The sequence below is a fragment of the Taeniopygia guttata genome, chromosome Z, assembly GCF_048771995.1.
Source record: "Taeniopygia guttata chromosome Z, bTaeGut7.mat, whole genome shotgun sequence".
Classification (NCBI taxonomy): Eukaryota; Metazoa; Chordata; class Aves; order Passeriformes; family Estrildidae; genus Taeniopygia; species Taeniopygia guttata.
In genome coordinates this window covers 28,772,024-28,798,301 of record NC_133063.1, presented here as the reverse complement: position 1 = coordinate 28,798,301, position 26,278 = coordinate 28,772,024, and the positions used below count along the sequence as shown (strand labels likewise).

Genomic DNA, 26,278 nt, shown 5'->3' with positions numbered 1-26,278 from the left:
GGAACCTTTCCTCTGAACATCCACCACAGCAGGTACCAGGAGGAGTTGTGCTTCCATACTAATCACTTCCGAGGCGGCTTGAACTCCTTCATAGGCAGCCAAGATTTCCTTCTCTGTTGGGGTGTAGTTGGCTTTGGACCTTCTGTAACTTTGGCTTTAGAATCTCAGTGGTCGGCCTTGAGTCTCACCAGGCACCTTCTGCCAAAGGCTCCAGGACAAACCATTGTTCCCGGCTGCAGAGCAGGGCACGTTCTTGACCTCTGGTCCCATCCTGACTGGGCCAAGGGCTACTGGATGAGCAATATCCTGCTTGATCTGGGTGAAGGCTTGTTGCTGCTCAGGGCCCCAGTGAAAATTGTTCTTCTTGCGGGTAACCAGGTAAAGAGAGCTATACTTGGGAATGTGCATTCTCCAAAAACCTGTGGCACCTAGGAAAGCTTGTGTTTCCTTTTTGCTGGTTGGTGGGGACATAGCTGTGATTTTGTTGATGAATTCAGTGGGAATCTGGCACCGTCCGTCTTGCCATTTCACTCCCAGGAACTGGATCTCTCGGGCAGGTCTTTGCTCTTCTTGATGGCGAAGCTAGCTTCTAGCAATATCTGGATGATCCTCTCACCTTTTTCAAACACTTCTGCCACTGTGCTCCCCCACATAATGATATCATCGATGTACTGTAGGTGTTCTGGAGCCTCCCCTTTTCTAGTGCAGTCTGGATCAGTTCATGGCAGATAATGGGGTTGTGTTTCCACCCCGGGGCAGTCAGTTCCAGGTGTACTGCACGCCCCCCCAGGTGAAAGCAAACTGAAGCTTGCGTTTTGCTGCCAGAGGAATGGAGAAAAATGCATTAGTAATATCAATAGTGGCATACCACTTTGCTGCCTTGGACTCCAGCTCGTACTGGGGTTCCAGCATATCCGGTACAGCAGCGCTCAGTGGTGGAGTCACTTCATTTAAGCCACGATAGTCTATAGTCAATCTCCATTCTCTGTCAGATTTGTGCACAGGCCAGATGGGGCTGTTGAAGGGTGAGTGGGTTTTGCTGACCACCCCTTGGCTCTCCAGCTCACAAATCATTCTGTGGATGGGGATCATGGCATCTCGATCCATCCGCTACTGCCCGCGGTGCACTGTCGAGGTCGCAATTGACACATGCTCCTCTTCCACCCTTAGGAGTCCTACTGCAGACAGGTTTTCTGACAGTCCAGGCAAGGTGTTTAATTGCTTAATGTCCTCTTCCTCTACAGCAGCTATTCTAAAAGCCCACCTGAGTCCCTTTGGGTATTTGTAATAGCCGTTCTGGAGGAAGTTTATGCCTAGTATACATGTAGCGTCTGGGCCAGTCACTGTAGGATGTTTCCTCCACTCCAAGTCAGGCTCACCTCGGCTTCTACCAGGGTCAATTGCTGCGATCCCCCTGTCACACCAGCAATGGAAACAGGCTCTGCCCCAGCATGTCCTGATGGTATCAGAGTACACTGTGCGCCAGTATCAACTAAAGCATCATATTTTTGTGGCTCTGATGTGCCAGGCCATTGGATCCACACTGTCCAGAAGATACGATTTTCCCATGCCTTCCTGGCTAGAGACAAGGCCCATATTATTCCTTTCCTGGGCATACATACTAGAGGTTCCTTCAAGGGGATCTGACAGATGGTACCCAAAAACTTGGCCATGGGAGGTTGAGGCTACCTTTACATTGGTGGAACTCCCCCGGTTAGAGTTTCCCTCCTTGAGTTGACGCACCCGTGCTATGGGTTCCACATCTGTACTTTAGAATAACCAAATAGAATACATGGTTATCTTACAAGCCAGGACGCTCATGTTTACACTTAAGTTTTTTTAGGGAATATTTCTCTTCACCTTAAATTTTATGTGTCCTTCTCACGACCTGTAACTAGGCCTTTGGTAGCCCAGTTAGTTTTGCTTAGTAGTTAATTTTTTGAATAATAAACACTTGCTTATTTTAGGAAATTCTTGCTCACTTCTCACTTTTTTTTCAAAGAATACAGTGTTAAGTTATGCTGGTTGTTTTGGAGTGTAAAAAAGATACAGTAAATTCTATCTGTTTTTTGCAGAAACTGTTACATTAGTCCTTCTTTTCTTTTAGGCATCCACCTTTGGCATTCTGGCAAGATCAAATGCATAAATATACACTTTGAGGGACTTCAGCAGTGATAGGAAACAACTAAGTCGTGGAGTCTTGGAGGGAGATGTGTTGAGAAGACTAAATTTCTCATTCTTGCATGTTGGCTCATAGTTTTTATGCCCTGAATATGGTACTGAGAAACAACACAGGTTTATAAACTTGTAGCTTTAAGATGATGGTATAAGAAAAAAGATGATCACTTTGCCCAAGCTTTTTCTGAAAATTGATGTTCAGCAAGTATCAGTTATTGCTGATAACTGTATTAAGAGTTACTTAACTGTGTTCTGTAGTTCTAGTTACAGAATTAGTTTCCAAATTATCACTGATGTGTTGGAAGATCACAGAATCAATTAGGCTGGAATAGACCTGAGAGAGCATTAAGTACAACCTCTGACTGAAGACCACCACGTCAGAATGTCACTCAGTGCTGTGGTCAGTCTTTCCGTAAACACCTCCAGGGATGGTGACCCCACCACATCTCTGGCCAATGTCTAAGCACCCTTTTTGTGAAGAAATCCCCCCTAATATCCAACCTAAGCCTCTCCTGGTGGAGCTTAATCTTAAGATCATGTTACATGTTATAAGAAACACGGCATGTCTTCTAGAAGATGCCCTAGGAAAGTACTTCAAGAATCTTGTGGTAAAGAACCTTTTCTTTACATCAGGAGATACTAAAAAAGTTTGGATTTCCATTTAGGCTGCATGTGTATGCTTCTGCTTAATCTCATGTCACTTCATTTAGTTCTATGAGACTCTGACACATGGGCATGTTGAACACTGAAATGAGATTTCATTAATGTGTGTAAACCACAGACTGATTCTGGAGCTTTTTTTTTGCTTGTTTTGGAGTTATAATTTGGAATGGTGATACTTGACTTCTGCTAACCTATTACTATTTGGTGGAAGGATTTGGTATTTTTATTAAGATCCTAGGACAAGACTTGTAAAGATACATCTCTCAAGTATTAGGTATTTGGAGTTTTTTTTCAACCTGTTAAGCTGCATATTAATGCCATGTTCTGAAAAAATGTAGGACATACCATCTTCATGCTTTGGAGAAACATACTGTTTTTTAGCTGTTCCATCATGTGTCTGTTATTTGATTTGGATGTTGGACTCTGGCCCAGTAGAGCAATACAAGATGTAAATACCCATATAAGCACTACTCTAAATGAAGGACATTTAGTTTTCTCTTTTTTTAGTTGCCAGTCATTTCAGAAGAAACATTCAAACTTTCTGTGTGGCTTGGAAGCAGTAGGGCTAGTTTGGCTGGTAGTAGGTTAGTATATTAGTTTTAAGGATTTGTTTTAAATGTTGTTTTTGTTTTTAAATCAGGAGCCTATGAAGTCAAGAGCACCACAGCTACATTTGGAATACAGATTCTACAAGCAGCTAGGATCTGGAGGTAAAAAGCAGTATAATGCATTTTACTGTAATGTAATCGAGGGTCAATTGGCTGAAGTTTTCTGGTTTAGAGGTATAAATCTGTTTAATGAAGTCTTCCTTACAACTTAAAGCAGAAAAAAGCCTGAGGAGTTAGTGGATTAATGTATAAATTCCACTATTCTAATGTTTTTTTTTCTACTCAATAAAGTGTATCTATGAAGTCCTCACTATTTAATAAATCCTACCTATCACAGCTTTTTTTTTGCATACAGGTATGCTTTGAACTAAGACTATTCCAAGTACAACTCTTTGAAAAAATGCTGTAGATCTCCAAACTGCTAATCCACTAATCAAATATTTTGTATTATAGTTGATATGATATTTAAATTCCTTGAGATGCAGTTTTACTTTACTTCACTTTTATTGATGCAGTATATATTGCTGCTTACTAGTTTTCAACCTCTTAAATACCTTTAGGAGAAATTTAAATGCAGTTTAATGTTTGAATTTCTCCTTTTACTCTCCTTGGTGCTTTTATACCCAGAAGTACTCTTATGGTGGTGGCTTGAATGATCCAATTGTCACCTTTGGTTTTCATAGGAGAGCAATACCTAAAACTTCTCAAATATTTTTGTGCCTTTCACAAAGCTGCATATAATCAGTTAGGAAGATGTGAAGTTTCTTACCCTAATAAAGTGAGTACAGATATTCTCTCAATCAGCTATAATATAGGAAAAATAAATCTTTTGACATATTTTTTTTATTTTTTTAATTATTCCTAGACTAGATCATGTACTTAACTATTTTTCTCTCTTTTCTTTTACTTCTGTAGAAGTTTATTTTATGAGTGGACAGTGGTTTTCTATATATGTTTTCAGGGGCTTTTTAGCAAAGGCAGCCTGGAATTTAGAACAGTGATTTTGATTGTGCTTAAAATAGAATGAAATCATACTTAGTATGAAAAGTTGTCTCTGAAAAGAAATACACAATGAACATGCCCATACCACTTTGATTTTGTTACCTTGAATATGTGTGTGTTATGATAAATTTTAATACTTTTAAATTACTATTTTCACCTTTTTCCTTAAAATTTGGGATCATATGCTCATTGCTGCACTGACTGGATAGTATTTCTCAGGTAGCTTTCAAAATTTCATGCTACTCGTTTAAAGACTACATTTGGTGAAACAAAGTTTCTAATACGTTCAATTAATATAGACTTTTTTTTTTTGCTGTACTATGAATGCTTTGCAACCAGGAATTTTTAGAGATTACTTTTGGCAAAACACAACATTGTCAATTTCACTTCCTAGATGGAAAATAAAGTTGTAGATAGGTAGTCAGAATCTTGAGTCTATATAGTTGCTGTTTGGAGAAAGTCATCAGAGTATGGTGTATGGTTGTTTTTCGTAAGTAGTTATAAATTGTCAGCATACCATACACTAGCATTGTGAAATAGCTGATGAGTAGAAAGCTGAGATATTAAGTGTTTAACTAATGGGGCATGACAACCTACAAGTTAGGTACATTACCTATCTGTGAATATAGAGGTGTAAGTATCTAAAATTGCAAAGGAGCTGTGTAGTAGAGGTAAGAGTAAAGCTGTAATTTCTAGTTCAGACTGCAGAAAATTAGGCAGTGCTTCTCCGAGGTAGGAACCCTTGTAGGAGTATTTACTGAGAAAATGTCTTAGTGTAACTATGTTTACCTTTTTATGTAGTGAATAAGACTGGGAACTGTGCTTAGTGTAAGAGCATAGTCAACTCAAACTCTGCTTTACTTCAGATATCATTCAATCTTCTTAAACCTACTTGCTGGTTGAAACAACTTTTTCTCTGATGCCTTGTTGACATACTAAGAGTTACCTTCTGATTCTTTGCATGAAGATGAGGTTACCTTTAGGGTGAAAAAGCAAAGATAGAGCTGGTGACTTACTAAGCATCATCAGTATTTAAGAAAATCTTTGTTATAGACTTCCTTTGTTTTTGCAATAACCTGCTTTTATTCAAAAGTGAAAGCCTCTCCCAGCTCAGAACCTTTAAAGCTCCATTGTGAGCCTTTCTCAGGCACTCTACTTGAGGCCTATTTTTAATGGTTTTTGTGGCAAAGGGTAATTTTCTTTTTTCTATGTACACAGAAGTTAAAAAAAGATTGTTGATTCCTTATCTTCCGGCAGCAGTTGTAGGGAATGCTGGGCTCCAGGACGGCTTTGATGAATGGAGACGAGAGATCTCTGAAGGCTGCTCTTAGAATATCAGGTTTATTAGGGATGGTGAAAGGTCTTGCTTGGTTGGAGCTGCCAGACGCAGCAAGTGGCAAGGCCTGAGAGGATGGGGGAGGGGAGAGACAAGGGGTAGAGGGGATGCTCTAGGAGAGGGTGGAAGTTCCAAGAGAGCGGAGATTCCAAGAGAGTGAGGATTCCAAGAGAGCATCTGGCCCCTCAGAGACCCCTTATCAGGGGGCTCCAAGGTGGGCTGGAACAAGGCTTGGGCCAATGGGGTCACAGACACTTGATGTTTCAGGGGAGGGTTACAGGTGTGGGATGAACCATACATTCTGGGGGGTGAGATGGAACAGTCCATTTGACTTTTGGACCTATCTGTGGGTGAGGGTATTGTCCAGCCAGAAGGGGGTGTTGTTTTCATCCTGGCTGTACTATTGTGAATCTTTTGGCAGGCCATGATATTTATTCATCATTCCCAACATCTCCCCTGTTCTGATGAACAACTTGAGATATTAAATATTGACTTAACCACTATTTTCTGCACACTCTGAGGTATACAGGGTATTGCTACTAAAACCACACTTATTACTATTGGAATAATCAAGCTTACTTTACAGAGTTCCTTTAGCTAAGGTGGAAAGCTCTAACCATCAAATAAACTGTTCAGCTAAGGTGGATCATCTGTTAACAAATCACTGATTATAGTAGAGGTGTTATTTACTTCTTTACTGAGCCAACATACTAACTTGTTTGACTGCTTAAGTGTAATGGAAGAACTTAACTGAGGTAGTATTATCAAAACCTTCTGGCAAAGGTATACTCTAATTAAACACGTTGAAAAAGGTTTGTTAGGGCTTGTGTCAGATAGACAGATGGTATCAGAGCCTGCAGACTTGGCTAAAGCAGCCCAGACATTTGTGTTTTGTTGACTTACAGGTAAAACTTCAATTACAACAAAAGCAACATGCACGCATGCAAACAATAAAACTCCATTCTTTTCTTGAGCTGTTTCTGGCAGGTCATTTTCTCTTGATGACTCTGCGCAGTTCACGTCTGGGTGCTTGCTTCTTGGCTTGTACTTGCAGAAGCACTGCCCTGGTGCAGGGATGCCAGCGGCCTTCACATTCTTTGCTGGGACCCATTTGGGTCCTCCACCTATAGAAACACAAGCAAACACTTTCCCCCATGTTATAAGATTGTATGGCCCTTCTATTTGTCCTGAATCTAAGGTTTTGATTAAAACTGGGGAGTGCTCCTTTATTTTTGCTTTTTTGTTGTTCAGAAAATGTCTGTAAAGGGGGGGGTGAGGCTCTCCTGCAGAGCTATTTAAAAGATTGTAAACATACAGAGCCTTACTCAACCTCTTTTGAGGTGTAGCCTGATCTACTCCCCCTTTCTGTTGATTTAAAATGCGTTTTAGGGTTTGGTGTGTTCTTTCTATGGTTGTTTTCAGCAGTTGTTTAAAATATGGAGAGGAGATACCACTGTCATTTATTGCTTTTCGCAATTCTTTCACGTCCTGGGAAGGAATAGCTGTCCATGTTCTAGGACCACCGGGTTGCTGGCTGAATACCACAGGCATGGCTCGAGGATTCAGACTTTCCTCTTTGCGACTATCACGTCTGATTCCATGCCAGTCTGTCTGTTGGAGACTATCAACACCTTTCTGGGATTTTTGTGAAATCGGGATAAGAGGGTTAGTGTTTGCAAGGGCAAAACAGTTCTCGTTCTGTCCTTTATTTGTCAAGGCGGCTGCCACATTCCATCCTGCTCCCTCTCACTGCATGGTTCATGTGCCAAGCTGTGGTGAGGTACTGCTTGGACCGGGTGCAGGATGCGGTGGCAGAGGCAGAAGAGCGGGAGGAGTGGAACCTGTCAGCAGAGGCACATGGGAAGAACCTGGAGGTATGGAAGGATATCTTGGAACTGTGGCTGCAGCTGTAGAATGTAGATCTGGCGGAGAAAAGGACGTGGAGGGATATGCATAGGATGCTGTAGAATCATGTTGTGGTGCTGCGGGAAGACTCGTTGGAGGGTGGAGGGCAGCTGGAGGCTGCAGTCGTGCAGGAGCTGCTGGTAGCTGTAAGGCTGGTGTTTCCAGAAGCTGTGAAGGAGGCGGTGTAGGGAGGACTATTTGTGATGAGGCTGTAACAGGATCCGGCTGGGCTGGCTGTGCGGATGGATATGGTGGTAGAGTTGACAAACCCAGAAGTGCTGGTGGCGGCGGTGGCTGGGGCTCCGCATCTAGGACTGTGGGCTGTGACGCTGCCATGGGGGGGCGCGGGGACGTTGGCTGGGTGTCGACTGCGGCATGGGGCGTGTGGGAAGCGGGAGGCTGCATCAAAGGCGCAGTGGGGGTGGCGTGGGGCGGCTGGTCCGGGGGTAGCGCTAATTGCGCATGCGCCGGGCGTGTCACGAGGTCCACATGGTGAGGCATCATAGTGGCTGTGACCACCGTGCTGCCGGAGGGCATGGGGACCGGGGCCACAGCTGCGGGAGAGAACTGCCGCGAGTCTGCGAACGCGGGAGGCGGTGGGGGCGTGGCACGGAGCCCCGGAGCGTCTCCCCATGGCTGGGGGGGCTTGGGCTGGGGTGGCATCATGGGGGGATCTGGCCAGGCATTACCACGGGGCAGGGACCGGGGGTTTGATCGCTCCGTTCCGGCGCATGTGTGACGCCGCTCCCCAGTCCTCAGGCACGGGCGTCTCACAGGCTGCGGCACCAGCGGGAGGCAGCGGTGGCAGGCTGCTCATGTCGAGGGCCAGTTGCACTGCCTGCAGAAAGTGCGTCCGCTTGGCTCTGCAAGAGGCCGGCGATGGTGTTGACCGCAGCCACAAAAGACGCCACTTGGGGGGATGGACGCGGTCGGAGAGCAGGGGAAGGGGTGCGCCGGTGCCAAGGAGCACGGGGGGGGGGAGGGGGGTGGGGCTGTGAAAGTGGGAGCCGCAATGGCTGATACCAAGTGACGCTGGGGGAGAGGGGCGGGAGTCCCATTCCACACTAGCAGCCGCGTGGGCGAGATTGTCAGAAACCACATGGCCCGGCAAAACGGCCGCCGCCGGCTTCTGTGAAGCAAACAAGTCAGCCACGGTTCTGTAAGCCGGGAGCAATTCACAAGCGTCGGGATCCCGGTGTGAAATATTACTAAAAAGTCTTATTTCCAACTGAGTCCCAAAAATCTCTGGTAAAAATAGCTGAACAATCGGCATTCGGGAAATTAAGCAGAATCCATTCTAGAAGGTTTTTTAACTCTTTCTTAGACAAAGTACTGCTGTAGCTACGTAAGAGATGGTTAAGTTGCTTATAGAGATCCCGATCAGGGGCAAAGTGGGATTGTCCCATTTTTACACCAGTGTAGGTCACCTCGATGTCGCAGAAGCAGGGTCCTCTGTTGAGTTCCGATGTACACTCCAGTCGGCGCTCAGGACTCTGTGGGAGGTCCCCTCAGAGCTCTGGTTTCAAGCGTCACTCAGGAACGGCTTTCCGTGCTCGTGACCTCCAGACCCTCAGAGCTCCAGTGTGGGCAGTGCAAAGCAGTACTCGTATGTGCTCTCTGCACGTGGCAGCGTGCCATGGCAAGACTCCTCCCAGAGCTCCAGGTCACCGCCGCTCCGCAGCGGTCGCCTGTGCTCGAGGATCAGCAGGCACAAATCCTCCAATGGCTCCAAAAACTTGCTACTTGGTAACGAGTCGCGGTGCTCGAGGATTGCCTCAGCAATTTTTAAAGAGCTCCAGCTTCGACGTTGCCTAGCAATGAAATGTCGTGCTCACCACACCGATGAGGAGGGTACAACTGGTTATTTAGTTACCGTCCATGGAGAAGTCTCCCACAGGTAGAAAAGCTGGAGAGGCATCCAGAGAGGTGTGGGTGCAGGTCTGTGTGGGGTTGTCTTCCTAGCTGGGTGGCGGTCTGTAGGGAAGGCTGTGCTCCAGGATGGCTTTGATGAATGGAGACGAGAGATCTCTGAAGGCTGCTCTAAGAATATCAGGTTTATTAGGGATGGTGAAAGGTCTTGGAGCTGCCAGACGCAGCATGTGGCAAGCCTGAAGCGATAGGGAGGGGAGAGACAAGGGGTAGAGGGGATGCTCTAGGAGAGGGTGGAAGTTCCAAGAGAGTGGGGAGTCCAAGAGAACGTCTGGCCCCTCGGAGACCCCTTATCAGGGGGCTTCAAGGTGGGCTGGAACAAGACTTAGGCCAATGGGGTCACAGACACTTGATGTTTCAGGGTAGGGTTACAGGTGTGGGATAAACCATACATTCTGGGGGGTGAGATGGAACAGTCCATTTGACTTTTGGACCTGTCTGTGGGTGAGGGTATTGTCCAGCCAGAAGGGGGTGTTGTTTTCATCCTGGCTGTACTATTGTGACTCTTTGCCAGGCGATTATATTTATTCATCCTTCCCAACAAGCAGTCATCTTTTCTTTGTTTTTAGTAGTTGGGCCCTCAAGTAGAAGTTACGCAGCCTGTGATTTTCAGAAAAAATGTTGCATTATTATGTGGCTTCTTTCTTATGTCATCTGTGACAATTAGTTTTAGTTTACTGATTTTTTTTTTGTGACATGCATGTTTACTGTCAAACATAGATTTAAGTAATTTTATGTCATGAACAGTTGAAAATATAGTGTTGGAAAGTTGATCTAGCAAGCAATAAATTCAGGAAGTATGTAAACCTCCTATGTAAAACAGGAGATAGTGAAAAAAAGCTTTCGTCAGGTCTATCCATATAGACAGTATTGCTTTATGGGTAGTGGTTGCTCTTTGATCAGAGAGAGAATAGATTGAAGTGAGTAGTCTTCAGTATGCAAGTTACAGAAGAGTCTGTTGTACGAGATATAAAAATAGCTGCCATTGCTAGAAGAAATTTGAAGTATAGTAATTGTGAAGATAGAATGTTTCTCTGGTACGCAGTTACGCACGTACTAGAAGCTAAACCCCATGATTTTCACAAATAAGAACTACAGATTCCACAGTTTATGCTACAAATTGACTTATGCTTAGTGTGAAATGACCTGAAGCTTAAGGGGTAAGATTGCGTTAGGCCCTGTGAAATCCTCCTTGACTTGGAGATGGCAGGAGCAGGAGGGAGAGACTTTAATGTGAATGAATACTTTTAGGAGAAAATTAGGTTATTTTCTGGCAATGTTGTCCTGAAAGCAAGGAAAGAAAGTGTTATTGTGATTACAGATTATTTTACCTTCAAAACCTTTTTAACAGAACATCTTTATACTTCCACTGATCTTGTAGGCATCCTCGATGAAAAGAGTAGCATTTTGAAATTGTATGTTGTCTTGCTATTTCCTTATCTGCAGCCAGTGTTTGTCTACTAAATTTATTTATTTTTTATAATACCCCTTTTTCTTGCTTTCCTAATGACCTTGTAGCTTGGGAGTTTTTAAAAATACTTGTATTATTAATGTCTGTGCTAAGTCATGCTGTTTTGTGTCTTGAATGCCGTGAAGATGGAAGACATTTTTGATTGAAAAATGATCAGAGTGTTCTTTTATAGTTCTGCTCGCTGAGAGAACAAGGAGAAAATAGGCGTAAATATGATAGATGTGCAGTTTTTATACACAGGACTTTGGAACTAAGAGTATTAATTCTTTGTATTTAATAAAAAAGTGGTTTTGTCTTGCATGGATAAGAATTACCATTTCAAAACTGTTTGGAGTTTGGAGAGGATCTGCTCATTCAGAAGGCCTAACTGTAACTGTAACTTTACTCTTAAATATGCTCTTTGAAATGCCTGTGAATGTGCAGCAACATGTAGGTGTTTGTCAGGAAAAATATGTGAAGAATCTTTCTTAAAGAGGCAATACTTTCAGTGCTTTTGGGCTTTTTGAAGTGTTTTTAATTTTTTAGGGAAATGGACCTCAAACTTATTCAAAACAACTTTTAAAATTAGTTCAAAGGTGTGGCTTATTTTAGTCTCATCATTATTTAGCTTTCATTTAGGTTTTATATACAAATAGAGATTTTTATGAAAATTGCTTTCTTTTGTCTGTGGTAATTTTGTCATTCAGAAACTACAAGGGTGTTTTCCTCATGGAATTTGAGATCATTTGTCAGTATGCAGAAGTTTCTAGTCAATTGAATGAGGAACATATGGATGGTATTTAGAATAGCTTTGCTTCTAATAAATTTTGTTTAATGTGTATTGTCTCAATATGCAAGTATGAGATATAAGAAAACTATACTATCATAAGTTCAGTACTCCAAATAAAATGATTGCTGAATTGTTATGTGAAATTGTACTAAGACTTTTGGAATTAATCGAAAACAGTTTTGTATTTTTTATTGATTTTTGAGTTAATCTCTGATGCTATCAGCCTTTCTTTTCATGATTAGAAGATAAGGTGTAGATGTCTTTGCAGTATGCTGTGGTTTAACTGACAGAATGGTATTTAGAGTATGGTTCGGTTTCCTTTTGCGGAAAGGCGTCTCTAAATGAAAGAAGTTACGTGTTGAAGAGCATAAAAACGATTCAGCTTTCGTTGTCTGATTTTTCTGACCTCTCTTAATAAATAGGTCATTATCATAATGACTGGGAGTTTTTGCAGGTGAATGAGAACTATATTGTACTTACCTGACAAGTGAAGCAGAAGAATCCAAGCAACTTCTGCTGCTTGAAGTGAATTAGTAGAACTCCTGTTTGTAGTGCTGCTCTTAGAACAGATTTAGAACAGTTCTGTTTATAGCAGTGAGAGGTATCTATTATTAGATTTTTGTTTTTTCATTCAAGGTAATTTTTGAGGTCACGGATCTCCAAACAGGTCACAGATTGGTTCAGCAGTGCATTTCAGCATATGAAACTGTTATACTAATATTTCAGACAAGGCAGATGCTCAGTGTTGTAAATCAGGTTTTATTTTTCTTGACTTTTGTACATCTGTTCTTTTAGCTGAAATCTAGTTAACTCTTCCACTTGAAAAACCGAAAGCCAGACACTTTCTTACAGGGTCACTACTATTGACTAGTCAATGTATAGGGTATATTTGTTGTATTTAAGAAGGTCATGGCCATTGTGAATTGATGGCTAAGTATTGCATTCTGTACCTGAACCGTTGTGATTTGGTACCAACATTCATGTGATGTGTTCTGTATTGGTATCTAAAAATACAGTTTTGGTTTTGAGATTGTGAGATCTGCCTTTAACACAATGGAATCACGGTACTTGGACAGCTTTAATTATGCAGTTACTGTTGGATTAGTGATTCAGGAAGATTTCAGTGTGGGCATAATGTGGTTTTGGAAGATACAGAAATATTCCTGTACAGTAAGTGGAGTCTGCTCACCATTTTCTAGTCAAGCTCAGTAGAATATTTATTGTAGCCTTTAGAGCATGTCCGAATTCACCAGATTAATAATTACTTTTTGGTTTGGGAATGTAGCAAAGTGACTTTTAAATACTTTGAATTTCTGATTTTGAGTTGGGGCAGAGTACCCTGAGGCAAGAACATTTCTTTGTTGTGTGGTACCTTATATACAGTTTAATGTAGACTAGTAGGTTAGAATTGACGTCTGTGGTTTTCTTTTTTGTGTTGGAAATGTGTTTCATGGGCTGAAGGCTTCAGTACTTCAGTGTTTCGTGTTTTTTCCTCTATGTAAAGACAAAAACATTTAAGGTGAGAAAATGTGCTTCTTCATTTAATTTCAATTCAGGCCAGCTTTAGTTGGTGTGTGAGATCTGAGTGTTCAGTGACATCTATTTATTATTTTTGTACAACTGTATTCAGGGTATGGAATCTGTGAAGCAGATTTTTCCTGTGAAAGACAAGCTATCTTTTGTATTTAATATAGTTACAGATGACTTTCACTGTCACTGTGAACCACTGGAGAAGGCAGTGGGATCTCAGATTGCTGGTGATACCATCTCTAGTTCATCCCCTGGGCTATAGCCACTTTGCCTTCCAGTTTAGCCTCTGGGAGAAAAGGCAGCCCAGCATGATTTCATCATGGTATATCAGCATCTGTGTTCTGCTAAAACTCTTCCCAAGACAAAAATTTCAGTATAATAATTGCTTAATTTCTTTCTCGGTTGGTAGACTGTAACATTTTTTACTAGATCAATATTCTGTCATACCATGAGGAAGTGTCTCAATGTCAAGTCTCCTTGAGTGTATTGCTAGAAAGAAAGCACTGCAGCTAGATTATTGTGCCAAGTGATCATTTTTGTACATAAATCTTCTAGAAACAATTTAAAATAACTTATTCTGTATTTCTCAAATTATTTTGGAACTCATGTCTTGCTGCTATTAAGGATAAATATTATGAAAGTTACGAAGGTTTGAAGTGAGTTTGAAAAGATTTTGTGGGAAAATATGAATTTGACGTGCAGCTATATTAATTTGATCTTCCTACTACTTAGTTAAAGTAGCAATAATTTACTGGAACTTCACATTTTAGAATATTGTTTAATTTCTAAAACAAGGGATTTCTAAATTTCTAAAAATATTTCTAATAATCAAGGACAATGTATATTGGAGACAAAACATCTAGCTGTAAACTACAGTTAGCAAATAAGTCAGTTCAGGGTAGTCCTGGTTTACATATCTAAATAACATTTTATCAGTTCTTACAGATACGTCTGACTTGTCACACTTCATATGATTTCTATGCATCTTGTTAGCCAACATTCAGTATGAATGCAAAGTGAGTTTTTGAGTAACTTCATGTGACTGTTGCTTTGAACTATACTTCTAGGTAGGTAGCTGAGAATGTGGTCTTAAACTGATGACTGTTTCTTTAATTTTTTTTTAGTCATACGGTCCTGCTTTATTACTTCTGTTCTAATGGCATTTTTATGCTGGGGAATAAACAATATGCAGTTAGTTGAAGTGGTTGGTAATCATGATAAAAAAAACCAAACATGCAGGTGATCTTAGAAAATAAAGCTCTAAGCTTAATTTAGGAACGTAGTATTAGAGCACTTAAACTGAATCAAATACTGAATCTCTTGAATGAAGAGGAATCTGTTCATAGGCACTGTTAATCTGTGTACTGATGACTGTTGCAGTGGTATTGTGAGTTGTTTGGGAAAACACTGACTCAGTTTTGAGTTTTTGCTGCTGATATGCTTCCTTTAATAGAAACGTTGAGCTGCTCAGGTATTAATGTGAATATGCTAATACTTATGTTTATGTGAATAAACATAAATGGATATACCTAATTTATTTTTTAGGTGTAGTCCAACAAAATTATAAACATGTTTCTTGCAGTTTTTCTTGTTTTCTGCCAGTCTTTTTCTAGGATTTAGCTGAAGGACATATGCAGGATTTTCTGAATTTAAAGTAATTTTTTCCCCTTGGAATAAGTGCAAGAAATCTGTTAAGAATGGCACCTGCATAATAGAGTTACATGGTAATGTTTCTGAGGACCAGTAGTTACTGGCCATAAGAAGACTGGTTGTATGCAAAATGTACATTGGTTTTGTCTTGTGACATCACACAGATTTCAGAGATGTGGGCATTGTGAGGCATATAATAGATACCTGTAATTGTGAAAGGAAGCTTGATAAGACAGTTAGTTCACTGAACAAAGTGAATGTTAGATAAATGGATATTTGATTTAATAATGATTACAATAAAATGCATCTCTAATTCTGTTTTAGCAATGTAAATAAATAAAGAAAGTTTGTCCTTTGAAATAGATCTAATTTATTACTGCTTCTTCTTTTTGCAAACATATTTTATAAGTTTGTAAGTAAGAGATGTAGTCTAAGTGTTGTGGTGATATGGTGTCTCATTCTACGTTTAGAGTTTTAGCGTTTGTGGCTGATTATGATTTCGGTAGCATTAAGGTGCTGTGCTTCCAGAGACTGTGTGACCTTCTGTGTAGGCTGCTTTGGCTCAAGTCAGAACACACTACCCAGAGTTTTATAATCGCTTCCCTTTAGAGGATTCAAATCAGATTCTATAGACTAACTAGGGAACACTTGTGTTTGTGGCAGTTGTTGATTTGTATCCTTGACCGGAGTACCAGTGTGAATGTGCTGTGAAAGACAACTGTTACTGCAAATCTTCCAGATAGTTTAAAGTACTTGGCTTGTGTCCAGTGAATTGCCACATAGGAAAATTAAGACTGCAAATAAAGGCAGTGTAGTATAAGAACCCAGAATACACAACACCATGATCTGCAAGAGCAGTCTTGTGTATTTTATTGGCATTTATGTCTCTGATTTAACAGTAGTAGGATATGATGCAGATACCATTAGTCTGTTTCTTGACTGGTTTAGAGAAGGCTCTAAAAGGAAATTGGTGTTACAAGGAACTGAAAGGCACTGTAAAGCTACTTACTAACTTAATAGCTTTATAAATTTAGATTGTATTGTATAGAGATGTTTTGCCAAGATACAGCTCAAAATTAAGTCAGTGATAGATGAGGTTAAATGCAAGTGGTATCGCCATTGATCTGTGGGTTACATATTCCTTTGGCTGTTTCTGCTGTCTGCTTATCAAGTTATTTTTTTTTTTTCCTGAATGAGGACACACACATAAAATAATTGAAGCTATGACGTAATATCTGTGTCAAGGCAAATAAATGGAACTTTTTCCTTAAGAAACAAATGTGTTTGTGCTAGTCACGCATATTGCTCTAGATAACTGAAAAACATGCAGTCTCAAGCTTAAATCAGGTTTAGTGATGAAGTTCTTGAAAGAGACAACCGAGATGGATAATGGTCTCAAAGCAGAAATAGCTTATTATTTTCTTTGTTTTAAGGAGGTTTGGCAGATACAGTTTAATCTACTACTCATGTTTCCTTTATTCTAATATTTTTTTATCCTTTCATCATTGTAGAGGAAGGCAGGTCTGTCAGCTTGAAAAACTTTCTGGACATCATGTACGTGAACATGGTAGACTAAAGTATTTGAGTGAAAATTAAAGAGTATAATCCATAAATTCATATAACTGTTTTAGGGGGCTCTTGTTGCCCCCCTGCCCTACCCACCCCCCTTATCAGTGGATAGTGAGGTACTTTTGGAGAATTTGGACATGATTTTGGAGACCGGAGGTGTACAGCAGTAATGTTTTAGGTGGCTAATGAAAGTTAACTTTTATAGAAGAAACTGGAATCCAAGCGTTGTTCAAATAGTTAATTGCCAGGTCAAGACTTCTTTGATTTTTGTCAAGAGTAAAATAGGATTAAAATCATACTGGCTTAACATGGATTTACAGTTTTAGGACAAGAAACTCACCTAAGTATCGTAGAGTGCTTTAGTCAATTGAGCCCATTCAGATGAAAATGTTTTACTTGTCAATAATTATAAATATCTAGGGATAGGGGAGTATCACTCGTACCTGAAAAAAGGATTCTATTTTTAGAGTGTTAAACCTTAAAAGCAAAGATGTTTAAATGTTAAAGTAACTTAGTGGGAGCATGTGAATCTACTTTTCTGGTCACAAGTAAGTTTCCTTTTTGATGGAAGAAGAGGAAGTTATACGTAACTTTTAGTGACATTATACATAATTTATGTGACAAACCTTGAATTCTGCTTATAACTGGGGAGGGGTGCTAGTTTTTAAAAAGGATTTTTAAGAATGGGGAGATCTTTCAAGGTACTAGAAAGGATTAAATAGTAATCAAGTTAATTGTTAATCAAGAAACCAAAGACCAGTGGCTTCTTTAAATTCACAGCAAGACAACTGGGGCGCATCTTAAAAGCTCAGCGCATGTTCTTCAGTGATTTGAGCTAGAGTAATTCGAAATAGAAATAAAATACATCCTCTTAATTGGAAATAAGTATTGGAATATCTTGTCAACAAAACTGGGGTTTCTTACATTTTTAAAAATCAGAGTTTCTTTGTTTTTATCTTAACTAATATCTCTTAAAGGTTTATATAAGAGAGCTTACATTATCTCTCTGTAGTGGGAGAAAAAGCCTTTATATGCGTTTTTATTAGTAGCATGTTACTTGCTGACTGCTGGATATTTAGAGATATGGAAAAAGAATGTAAGCAGCAGAACGACACCTGCTTCTTGCTTTTAAGCAAAAATACTATGAGTGCTTTGATTAAGAACCAAAGTCCCTAACTTCTAGTACTTTGAACTGTTAATACCGAATTATTTTATCAACATGGGTAATTTTAGACAGGATGCTCCAGATGCACAGCAGGAGTTATTACATGTTAAACACAGTTTTGCGACATTTTAGAATTCTCATCTAATGAAAATATAAAGTGTTTTAGGTATCTGTCTGATAATTCAGGATAATATTTTTAAATTGAAGAACACTATCTCATACCTTATTCTGGTACAAGATGTAATAAGTTCAGTGCTTCTTCATTACTAGCAGTAAACCACTTCTGTGAAGCCTTTCTTAAATAGCTACAATTATGCATTTTAAGTATATTAGTATTGAGATGGGTGTGATGACACATACGTAAACCAAATTGTAGCTCGAATCTTCGGAAAACTGAACAGTTAAGCTGTATTTTTAGGACTTATTTAAATATTCTGAATTGTAGGAAAAACGATTAGTGGAAAAACCTCTTAAAGTGCTTTGATTTGTTGTTAATTTTGCTAAAACAGTATTTTTTATATTTTTTTTTACCCAAAGCTGTAGAAAATACAACTACAAATTTGTGCCCTCAGTGTAAGTGTCTCTATAGTAAGGTATGAAAAATCAAAGGTTTCATGTACTTCAGAAAACATTCAGAATTAGGGTTACATTTGACCTACAGAGAATGAAGGTGAAATCCAGTGTTTTATTAAGTTGTTCTGAAAACAGGTTTGGTACTTCTGTGTAGTGCAGAATTGAAACATTGGACACTGCACAAAAAGCTCACATGAAAAGAGTATCTTTTCAGAGTATTAAATATTTGGAATAAATGAAACAGAGGATGTGTACTAAAGAACAAAAAACGAAAGATCTGGAATAACTAGCTTCCCTAAGTAAACAAAATTTATTCTGCTGAATGAGGAAGATGTCCTATGCATGTGAAAAAGTACAAGATGAGTAGAAGCAATTATATCAAGTTATTTTTAATGAAATTGACACACAATGCATATTTTGCAAAAAGGTAAAAGTAAAATTGGATCATAAGGCTTTAACTATTTATATTTTCAAACTTCTGGATTGCCTATCTTCCTAAGGCAGATGTTCATTTAAAACTATAAAGTCCAGACTTAATGTGTCATTACACTCTTGAGTTCATTAATCCTTTTTTTATTTTTTTAAAATGATTCTCTAGATAATAGGGTGGTTTCCTATTCCTAAAGGTAGGAATAGCCTTAATTTAAAAAGTTTTATCTTAAGAGTATTTTTTTTTACAAGAGCTTATTTAAGCCTTTTTTCACAGCATTTCAAAACCCTGTTTCAATTTATGGTTACAAAACTTAATAGAGAGGTTCTAATTTAAATTTTTTATAAAAATCTTGACATCTTTCACAAGTCAAATATGTAATAGTACCATTTTCATTAATATTTTTGTGACTATCTTCAGTATTCCTGTTGTGTCTTTTACCTGTAGTTTTTGTGAAGGTTTATTTTTGTTTTTCTGTGAAAAATGTATTTTTTAACTTACGATCAACTTGATATTGGGTAGGAATTGTATTGCTATGGACCTTAATCTTATTTAACCTCTTATCATTACTTTGTATTTTCATTTTACAGATGGAATACCTCAGGTTTATTATTTTGGCCCATGTGGCAAATACAATGCTATGGTGCTAGAGCTACTTGGACCTAGTCTGGAAGATTTATTTGACTTGTGTGGTAGGACATTTTCTCTTAAAACCGTTCTTATGATAGCCATACAGTTGGTAAGTAGAATAGATGTTAATTTGAGTGTTCACTAGAATAACTAAATCAGTCTTCAATTGATTAAATGTTTACTTCGCTGAGGAGATTTGCACTTCCTCATGTTTTAAACTGATGTTGGTTTTATTTAAAATGCTTGTGATAACAGTTTAAGCAGGAATGCTGTTACATTACTTTAATTTACTTTGTTCCAGTTTTTCAAGTCAGTTAATGAATGTAATTTGTTGTGTCTTCTGAGTTCTAATCACAATCTAAAATGATGAATTTTAGTTCGACATACTCTTTCAAAAAAGAAAACCTTAAAGAAATGAAAGTAATTTTAGTCCATGCAAGCAGTTGTATTATGAGACTCCTAAATAGAATAAGTATTTTTTTCCTGGGCATTCTTACAAGAAAGCAAACAAACAAATGAAAAAAATTCCCCAAATCCTTCCAGAAATTATAGCACAAAACTACTGAATGAAGAATTATTCTCTTTTTTGAAGATTTCCCTCTTCCTATATACAGACATACAAACCCATTGAACTTATTTACAGTCAAAATGATCAAGTTATTTTTTTTTAAATGCTCAAGTTCTCACAAGTCAAAAGATCAGCTTTATTTACTGTTTCTGTTCTTTTCTGAATATGGATATTTTGCTAGAAAGCACTCCAGCTAGAATGAACTTTATATGCATAGTAATGAACTTTAAGTGCTTCTCTCATTTATCTCTTTAACATGTAATAGATCTACATTAAACTTTGCTGCCTACTGCTTGGTGACATAATTTCTGGTTTTACTTTTAATGTACAGAAAACATACTTGTGCCAGCTCTTTTGAGAGACAAAAACTTCTTTTGTGTGCAGGATTCATGACTAATTTTCAGTGTGAGAGTTTCCAATACACCAGTTGGTGTATCTGCTGTGAAAAAGTTTACAATTTTCATTGACTTTAACTGGGAGATACTTTGTTAAGAACAATATTGCTTTGGTCTTAAGATATTAGGAGGGGTGATTTCTTCTATGTGCAAAGTCAATATAAGATATTTAGCTTCTAACACATTTGAATGTGGCAACCTGATGCTTAAACTAAGACAAGCTTCCTTGTCTATTTTTCTTTTTCTTTTATTGAAGATTTCTCGTATGGAATATGTCCATTCAAAGAACTTGATTTACAGAGATGTAAAACCTGAGAACTTCTTAATAGGACGACCTGGAAACAAAACCCAGCAAATTATTCACATTATAGACTTTGGTTTGGCAAAGGAGTACGTAGATCCAGAAACAAAGAAGCACATACCATATCGAGAACACAAGAGCCTTACAGGAACAGCTAGATACATGAGTATAAATACACATTTAGGAAAAGGTACGTGTGCTTTTTAGGTACAGAAACAGCTGTGATATGTCATAAACCATCTTGCTTTCAAGTTAGTTTTCCTCAGTCTAAAGTCATTAAGAACTTGAAATTTTATGTATTGTTCAAAATATAGTTTGTCCTTATGGAAATACTGTTTATGGGAATAATCTTTTTTGAATCGCTAATCATCATGATCATATCTTGGGAATTGTCCTCCTTGTTAGCTTTCCTTAAAAGAAAGATGAGGTGTATCTTCTTGTAGCATAATATCTTCACATTTTAAGTATACCACAGCAGGGTGAAGTGTCCAGGAAATAGATGTGCGGATTAAATACAGAAAAGTCAATAGGTTACAATAGCATGGGTTTTCAATGCTTCCTTGCTTTTCTGATCTCTTTGAAATGCAGCATAAAATAAAATAATAGCTTAGAGATTATGCTGATTTCTTGATTTTTTTTTTTTTTTTAGTGCTTACACTGTTAATAAGGCTTTGTTGGTGTTATTAATGGTTATGTAGCAAGCTAAAGCAATTACAGGATGTATATAAATATGAAAGGTGTTATTATTGAATGAATAAGTTCACCTTGAGAAAGGTATGAGCGCTCAGATCTTTGTTTATTCCAGCTAGAGAGATTTTCTAGTGAAAACAGTTAATTAGACCCCTTTGTATTTGTGTAAACCAGTTGCTTATCACTGCATGGTAATCTCTAATTAGGTTATTCTTTGAACTGATCATAAAAACACTGCACAATACTTACGGTTTAACTGTAAGCATAACTGTTAATACAGGAAATGAGAAACCGTTCACACTTCTCAGACAGGAATAAGGAAGGTACTTTATCAATAAAGCAGAGCCATGGAATCACTTAGCTTAGAAAATACCCTTAAAGTCATCGAGTCCAACCGTTAACCCAGCGCTGCCAAATCCACCACTAAACCATGTCCCTATGTGCCACATCTGTAAGGCTTTTAAGATACCTCTGGAAATGGTGACTTCAATCACTTCCCTGCGCAGCCTGGTCCAATATTTAAGAATCCTTTTGGTGAAGCAAATGTTCCCAGTATCCATTCTGAACTTTCCTGTAGCAAACATGATGCTTTTTCCTCTTGTCCTGTTCCTTGTTCCTTAGGAGAAGAGGCCAACCCTCACATAGCTGTACCCTCTTTTCAGGGAGTTTTAGAGAGTGATAAGCTCTCCCCTGATCCTCCTTTTCTGAACACCCTCAGCTCTGTCAGCTGCTCCTTATAGGATCTATGCTCCAGACCCTTCACCAGCTTTGTTGCTCTTTAGTGGGCATACTCCAGCACCTTAAGTGTAAGGTTTGACCTTTCTGAATCTAACTTTTGGAACTCAGGTTCTTCAGATAAAAAGAAGCATCCACATATTTTTCAGGCATAAATGGTGATGTCAGCTTAAAGTGACTTACATTTTTGACACTGGGCTCTCATCTCCACTAGGCAGTTTAGACTTCTGATTATTATAACATTTTCAACAGTGGCAAAATCACTTTTAAAATCAAATAAATTTTTCACTCCTTAAATAAGAAGATTTCCCCTGAACCTTTTAAGATAAACCAAAGTGTAAAACTGGTAATTGCTTGAAAAGCAAACTGAATTTTGATTACGTCTAATACGTGTTTATTTTTGTCTCATGGTAACTTGTTTAATCATAGAATGGTTTTTGTTGGAAAGGATCTTAAAGATCTTAGGATCTTTAAGGCTCATCAGTTCTGACCCTGTTGCCATAGGTTGGAACACCTGGTTGCTCTAAGCCTCCTGCAGATTTGCCTTGGACAGTTCCAGGGATGAGTCATCTACAGTTTCTCTGGGCAAGGTGTTTCGGTGTCTTGCCACTCTCACACTGAAGATTTCTCCTGAATATTTAATCTAAACTTACTGTCTTTTGATATGAAACCACTAGTCCTTGTCCTGTCACTACATGTCCTTATAAAAAGTCCCTCCTCAGATTTCTTGTAGGCTCCCTTTGGGTACTGGAAGGGGCTGTAATGTCTCCCTGAAGCCTTTTTTTCTCTAAGTTGAACAGCAGCAACTCTCAGATTATTTTCATGGGAGGGATGCTGCTTGAATATCTTCATGGACTTGCTTGATTAGGTCTGTGTCCTTTGTATCTTGGGGACCTCAGAGCTGGTTGCTGCACTACAGGTGGGATCTCACCAGAGCAGAGCAGAGCAGAGGTGTAGAATCCCCTCCCTTGCTCTGCTGGCCACACTGTTCTGGGTGCAGCCTAGGTCATGTTTGGCTTTCTGGGCTGTGAGTGCACATCGTGGCGTCATGTCCCACCTCTCATCCACCAGCACATGGAAGTCCTTCTCAGGGCTGCTCTCCATTCTCTGCCCAGCCTGTATTTGTGCTTGGGATTGCCCTAACCTAGGTGGAGGTCATTGCACTTTTTGCTGTCATGTTCACACAGGCCCACCTCTCAAGCCTGTCCAGGTACCCCTGTGGCATTGCTTCCTTACAGCATGTTGACAGCACAGCACAGCCAGATGTAATTGACAGACTTGCTGAGGGTGCTCTTGATCCCACTGTCATGACACCATCGAAGGTGTTACCCAACAGTGATCTCAGTACGACCCCTAAAGAATGAGTGACCACTTGGACAGGGAGTTCTTGACCACGTTTTACAGTTTGACCACTTAGCCAATTCCTTATCCACTTGTTTCAGCTGTCAAATCAGTGTCTCTCCAGTTCCAAGACAAGGATATCCTGTGTTACAGTGTCAAATGCTTAGCGCATATCCAAGTAGATTATGTTGATTGCTGTTCCATCATGCACCAACACTATACTTGTGTTGAAGGCCCCCAGATTTGTCAGGTGTGATTTGCCCCTACTGAAGCCATGTTGACCATCATCAGTCACCTCCTTATTTTCCATGTCCCTCAGTATAGTTACCATGAGGAGCTACAGTGTGAGCTTGCTGGGCCCTGAGGTGAGACTGACAGGCCTATAGTTCCTCATGCCTTTCTTTTCTTCCATTTGTAATAATAGGGGTTATCTTTTTCCTCTTTTAGTCTGTGGAATCTTTACTGGGCTGTAATGACTTCTGAGATGTAGTGGATGTAATGGGTAGTGTCTTTGCCTGAGACTCCCTAAAGACTCATTGATGCATCTCAGCAGGTCCCATGGACTTGTGCACCTTCAGGTTCCTTAAATGGGCTCCAACCTGATCTACAGTGTTCTTCATTCTGCCAGTCCCTGCCCTTTCTTCCTGTGACATGAATGATGTGACTGAAATACCAGGGAAAATGGAGGTAAAAAAGTAATTTAATGAACCCAGTATCTAATCTAAACTTTCCTGTGGTGCAAGATGAGTAATTTTTTGCCTCAGCTTTCTTCATATCCCTGGTCTCCTGTTTCCTTATGGAGAGGTCAAGCATTTTTCCTAGTTTTCCTTTTGTTACCATCTTACTTATAGAAGCTCTTCTTGTTGCCCTTGACATCCCTAATCACATTTAATCCTCTCAGGGCTTTAGCTTTCTTGAACTCATCTCTGGCTTCTCGGACAGTTTCTCTGTATACCTCCCAGACTACCTGTCCTTGCTTGCCCTATATGCTATATAGCTTCTATATGCTTCATTTTTTTCCCTTTGGATTCATCCAGGAGCTCACTGTTCATGTGGGCCTCCTGATGGTTTTTGCTTGAAGGCTTTGTTGGAAGGTATTGCTCCTGGGCTTGGAGGAACTCATTCTTGAACATTAACCAACTTTCTTAGGACCCTGCTTCGCTGCAGAGCTTTATCTCATGGTACTCTGCCAAGCAGATCCCTGAAGAGGCCAAGCTGCATCTGCTGAAATTCAGGGTACTGGGTTTGCTTTGCTCCCTTCTCACTACTCACGTTTCTCTCAAACTCTAGCATTTCATGATCACTGCAGCCAAGGCTGCCTTTGAGCTTCATGTTCCTCACCAGCCTCTTCTTGTTGGTGAGAACAAGTGCCAGTATGGCACATCTCCTTTTTACCTCCTCTGTCACTTAGAGAAGGAAGCTGTCATCAAAGATAACTTACTGGATTGCTGATGCCTTGCTGTCTTGTCAGTCCAGGAGATATCAGAGTGGTTGAGGTTCCCCTGTGAGGACCAGGGCTTGTGAGCATGAGGTGCTTCCTGTATATTGGTAGACAGCTGTTATGAATGAGTGCTTGAGAACACTTAAAAAATCATCAGCAAAGGGTATCAGTAAAAACCTGATTTAATATTAAGCAATGACAAAGTTCTTTGCAAGGTTTACTCTGCTATTTATTAGTCAGTTACACCAAAGAAAAAGAGAAAAAACCCCAAACCCCAGCTAAAATCCAGGCAATCAAAACAGAAACTAACTGAGAGCTGTCTAGGGCTGTTGTGTATTTAGGAGTGTGTGACAAGTGACAAAAGGACAGAGAGGGCAAGTATAAAAAAGAATACAGCCTAAAAGCTTAACAGCACTCAGAAGTATTTAACCTTAACTTACACCTTTACTTAAACCTTAAACTTAACAATTCAACATAGGAATTAACACTTAACAGCATTTAATATAACTTGTAACTTAACCTTACTTACAAACCTGTCTTTGATATCCAAGATACTTGAGCATCTAAGAGAGCAGCATTTCTCACAAAATTTGCTGTAGCATATGTGTATATTTGTGCACACAGGCAGAGTCAGTGAAAAGTACCTGTGAAAAAATTCCCCTCAAACGCAGTGAAATACTCGCTCTGGGTGCTTTTGCATCTTTTCATTATGCAAAGAGTTGAGCCTTGAGGAGTGGGGGTATTAGCCTATAATTAATTTTTGTTCAGCAGTCATCTGAGAACTGCAAACTTGCGAGTTAGTGGGCTCTGAGAAGCCCAGCTCAGAGAGAGGTTGCTGGTCACAGCTGCTGCAGTCTAGAAGAACTCAAAGGTTCTCATTTTAGACCAGTGTTTTATGGGGTCACAAGAAAGTGGGCTTTATTCATAATAATGTTTCATCCTGGCCACAGTGTGGGTTGGCACACAGTTGAAAGCATGAGAACAGGGATGTTATGCTACGCAAACAAGAGAAATAGTTTCCAAAGCTGTTCATAAAGGAAACGTGAGCTTGTTAGACAGCTGGGACTCTGGGAAGCAAAGGGTTTCTGATAAACTCCAGAAAAGCTGAGCCCAGGTGCTGTTTGTCAAGCTGAAACCTTATGAGCTTTTTTCAGATAAGTGTGGCCTAGAAGGGGTGAGGGAGGGATGCACCACCATGAGGACTCAGCTGTCCAGTCTTCCTGGCTGGAGGGCCTGTGGCCACCTAACCTTGCCCCTCCCATTATTCGTTCCTCAATAGGTCTTGGTCAGCTCCTCATCCATTCCCAGACAAAACTCCATACAGTCAGCTGGCTATTGCCATGGAGGGTGACATTGCCTCCTGATCTCCCTTGCTTCTCCTTCCTAAAGAGTCTGAATC

General features: G+C 39.7%; 1 protein-coding gene across 10 annotated transcripts in view; it reads left to right on the top strand.

Annotated features, from left to right (window-relative positions):
* Positions 1–26,278, top strand: part of CSNK1G3 (casein kinase 1 gamma 3) — a 79,310-nt gene that overhangs the window by 33,085 nt on the left and 19,947 nt on the right. For 8 of the 10 annotated variants that reach the window (XM_072922911.1, XM_072922909.1, XM_032744136.3 and 5 more), the window contains 3 exons: positions 3,482–3,551; positions 19,369–19,517; positions 20,628–20,862. In XM_072922911.1, the coding sequence (XP_072779012.1) occupies positions 3,488–3,551; positions 19,369–19,517; positions 20,628–20,862 (448 nt within the window). In that variant the 5' untranslated portion in view covers positions 3,482–3,487. The remainder of the gene's footprint in view (positions 1–3,481; positions 3,552–19,368; positions 19,518–20,627; positions 20,863–26,278) is intronic. The other 2 variants (XM_072922912.1, XM_032744142.3) reach the window with 1 other exon arrangement.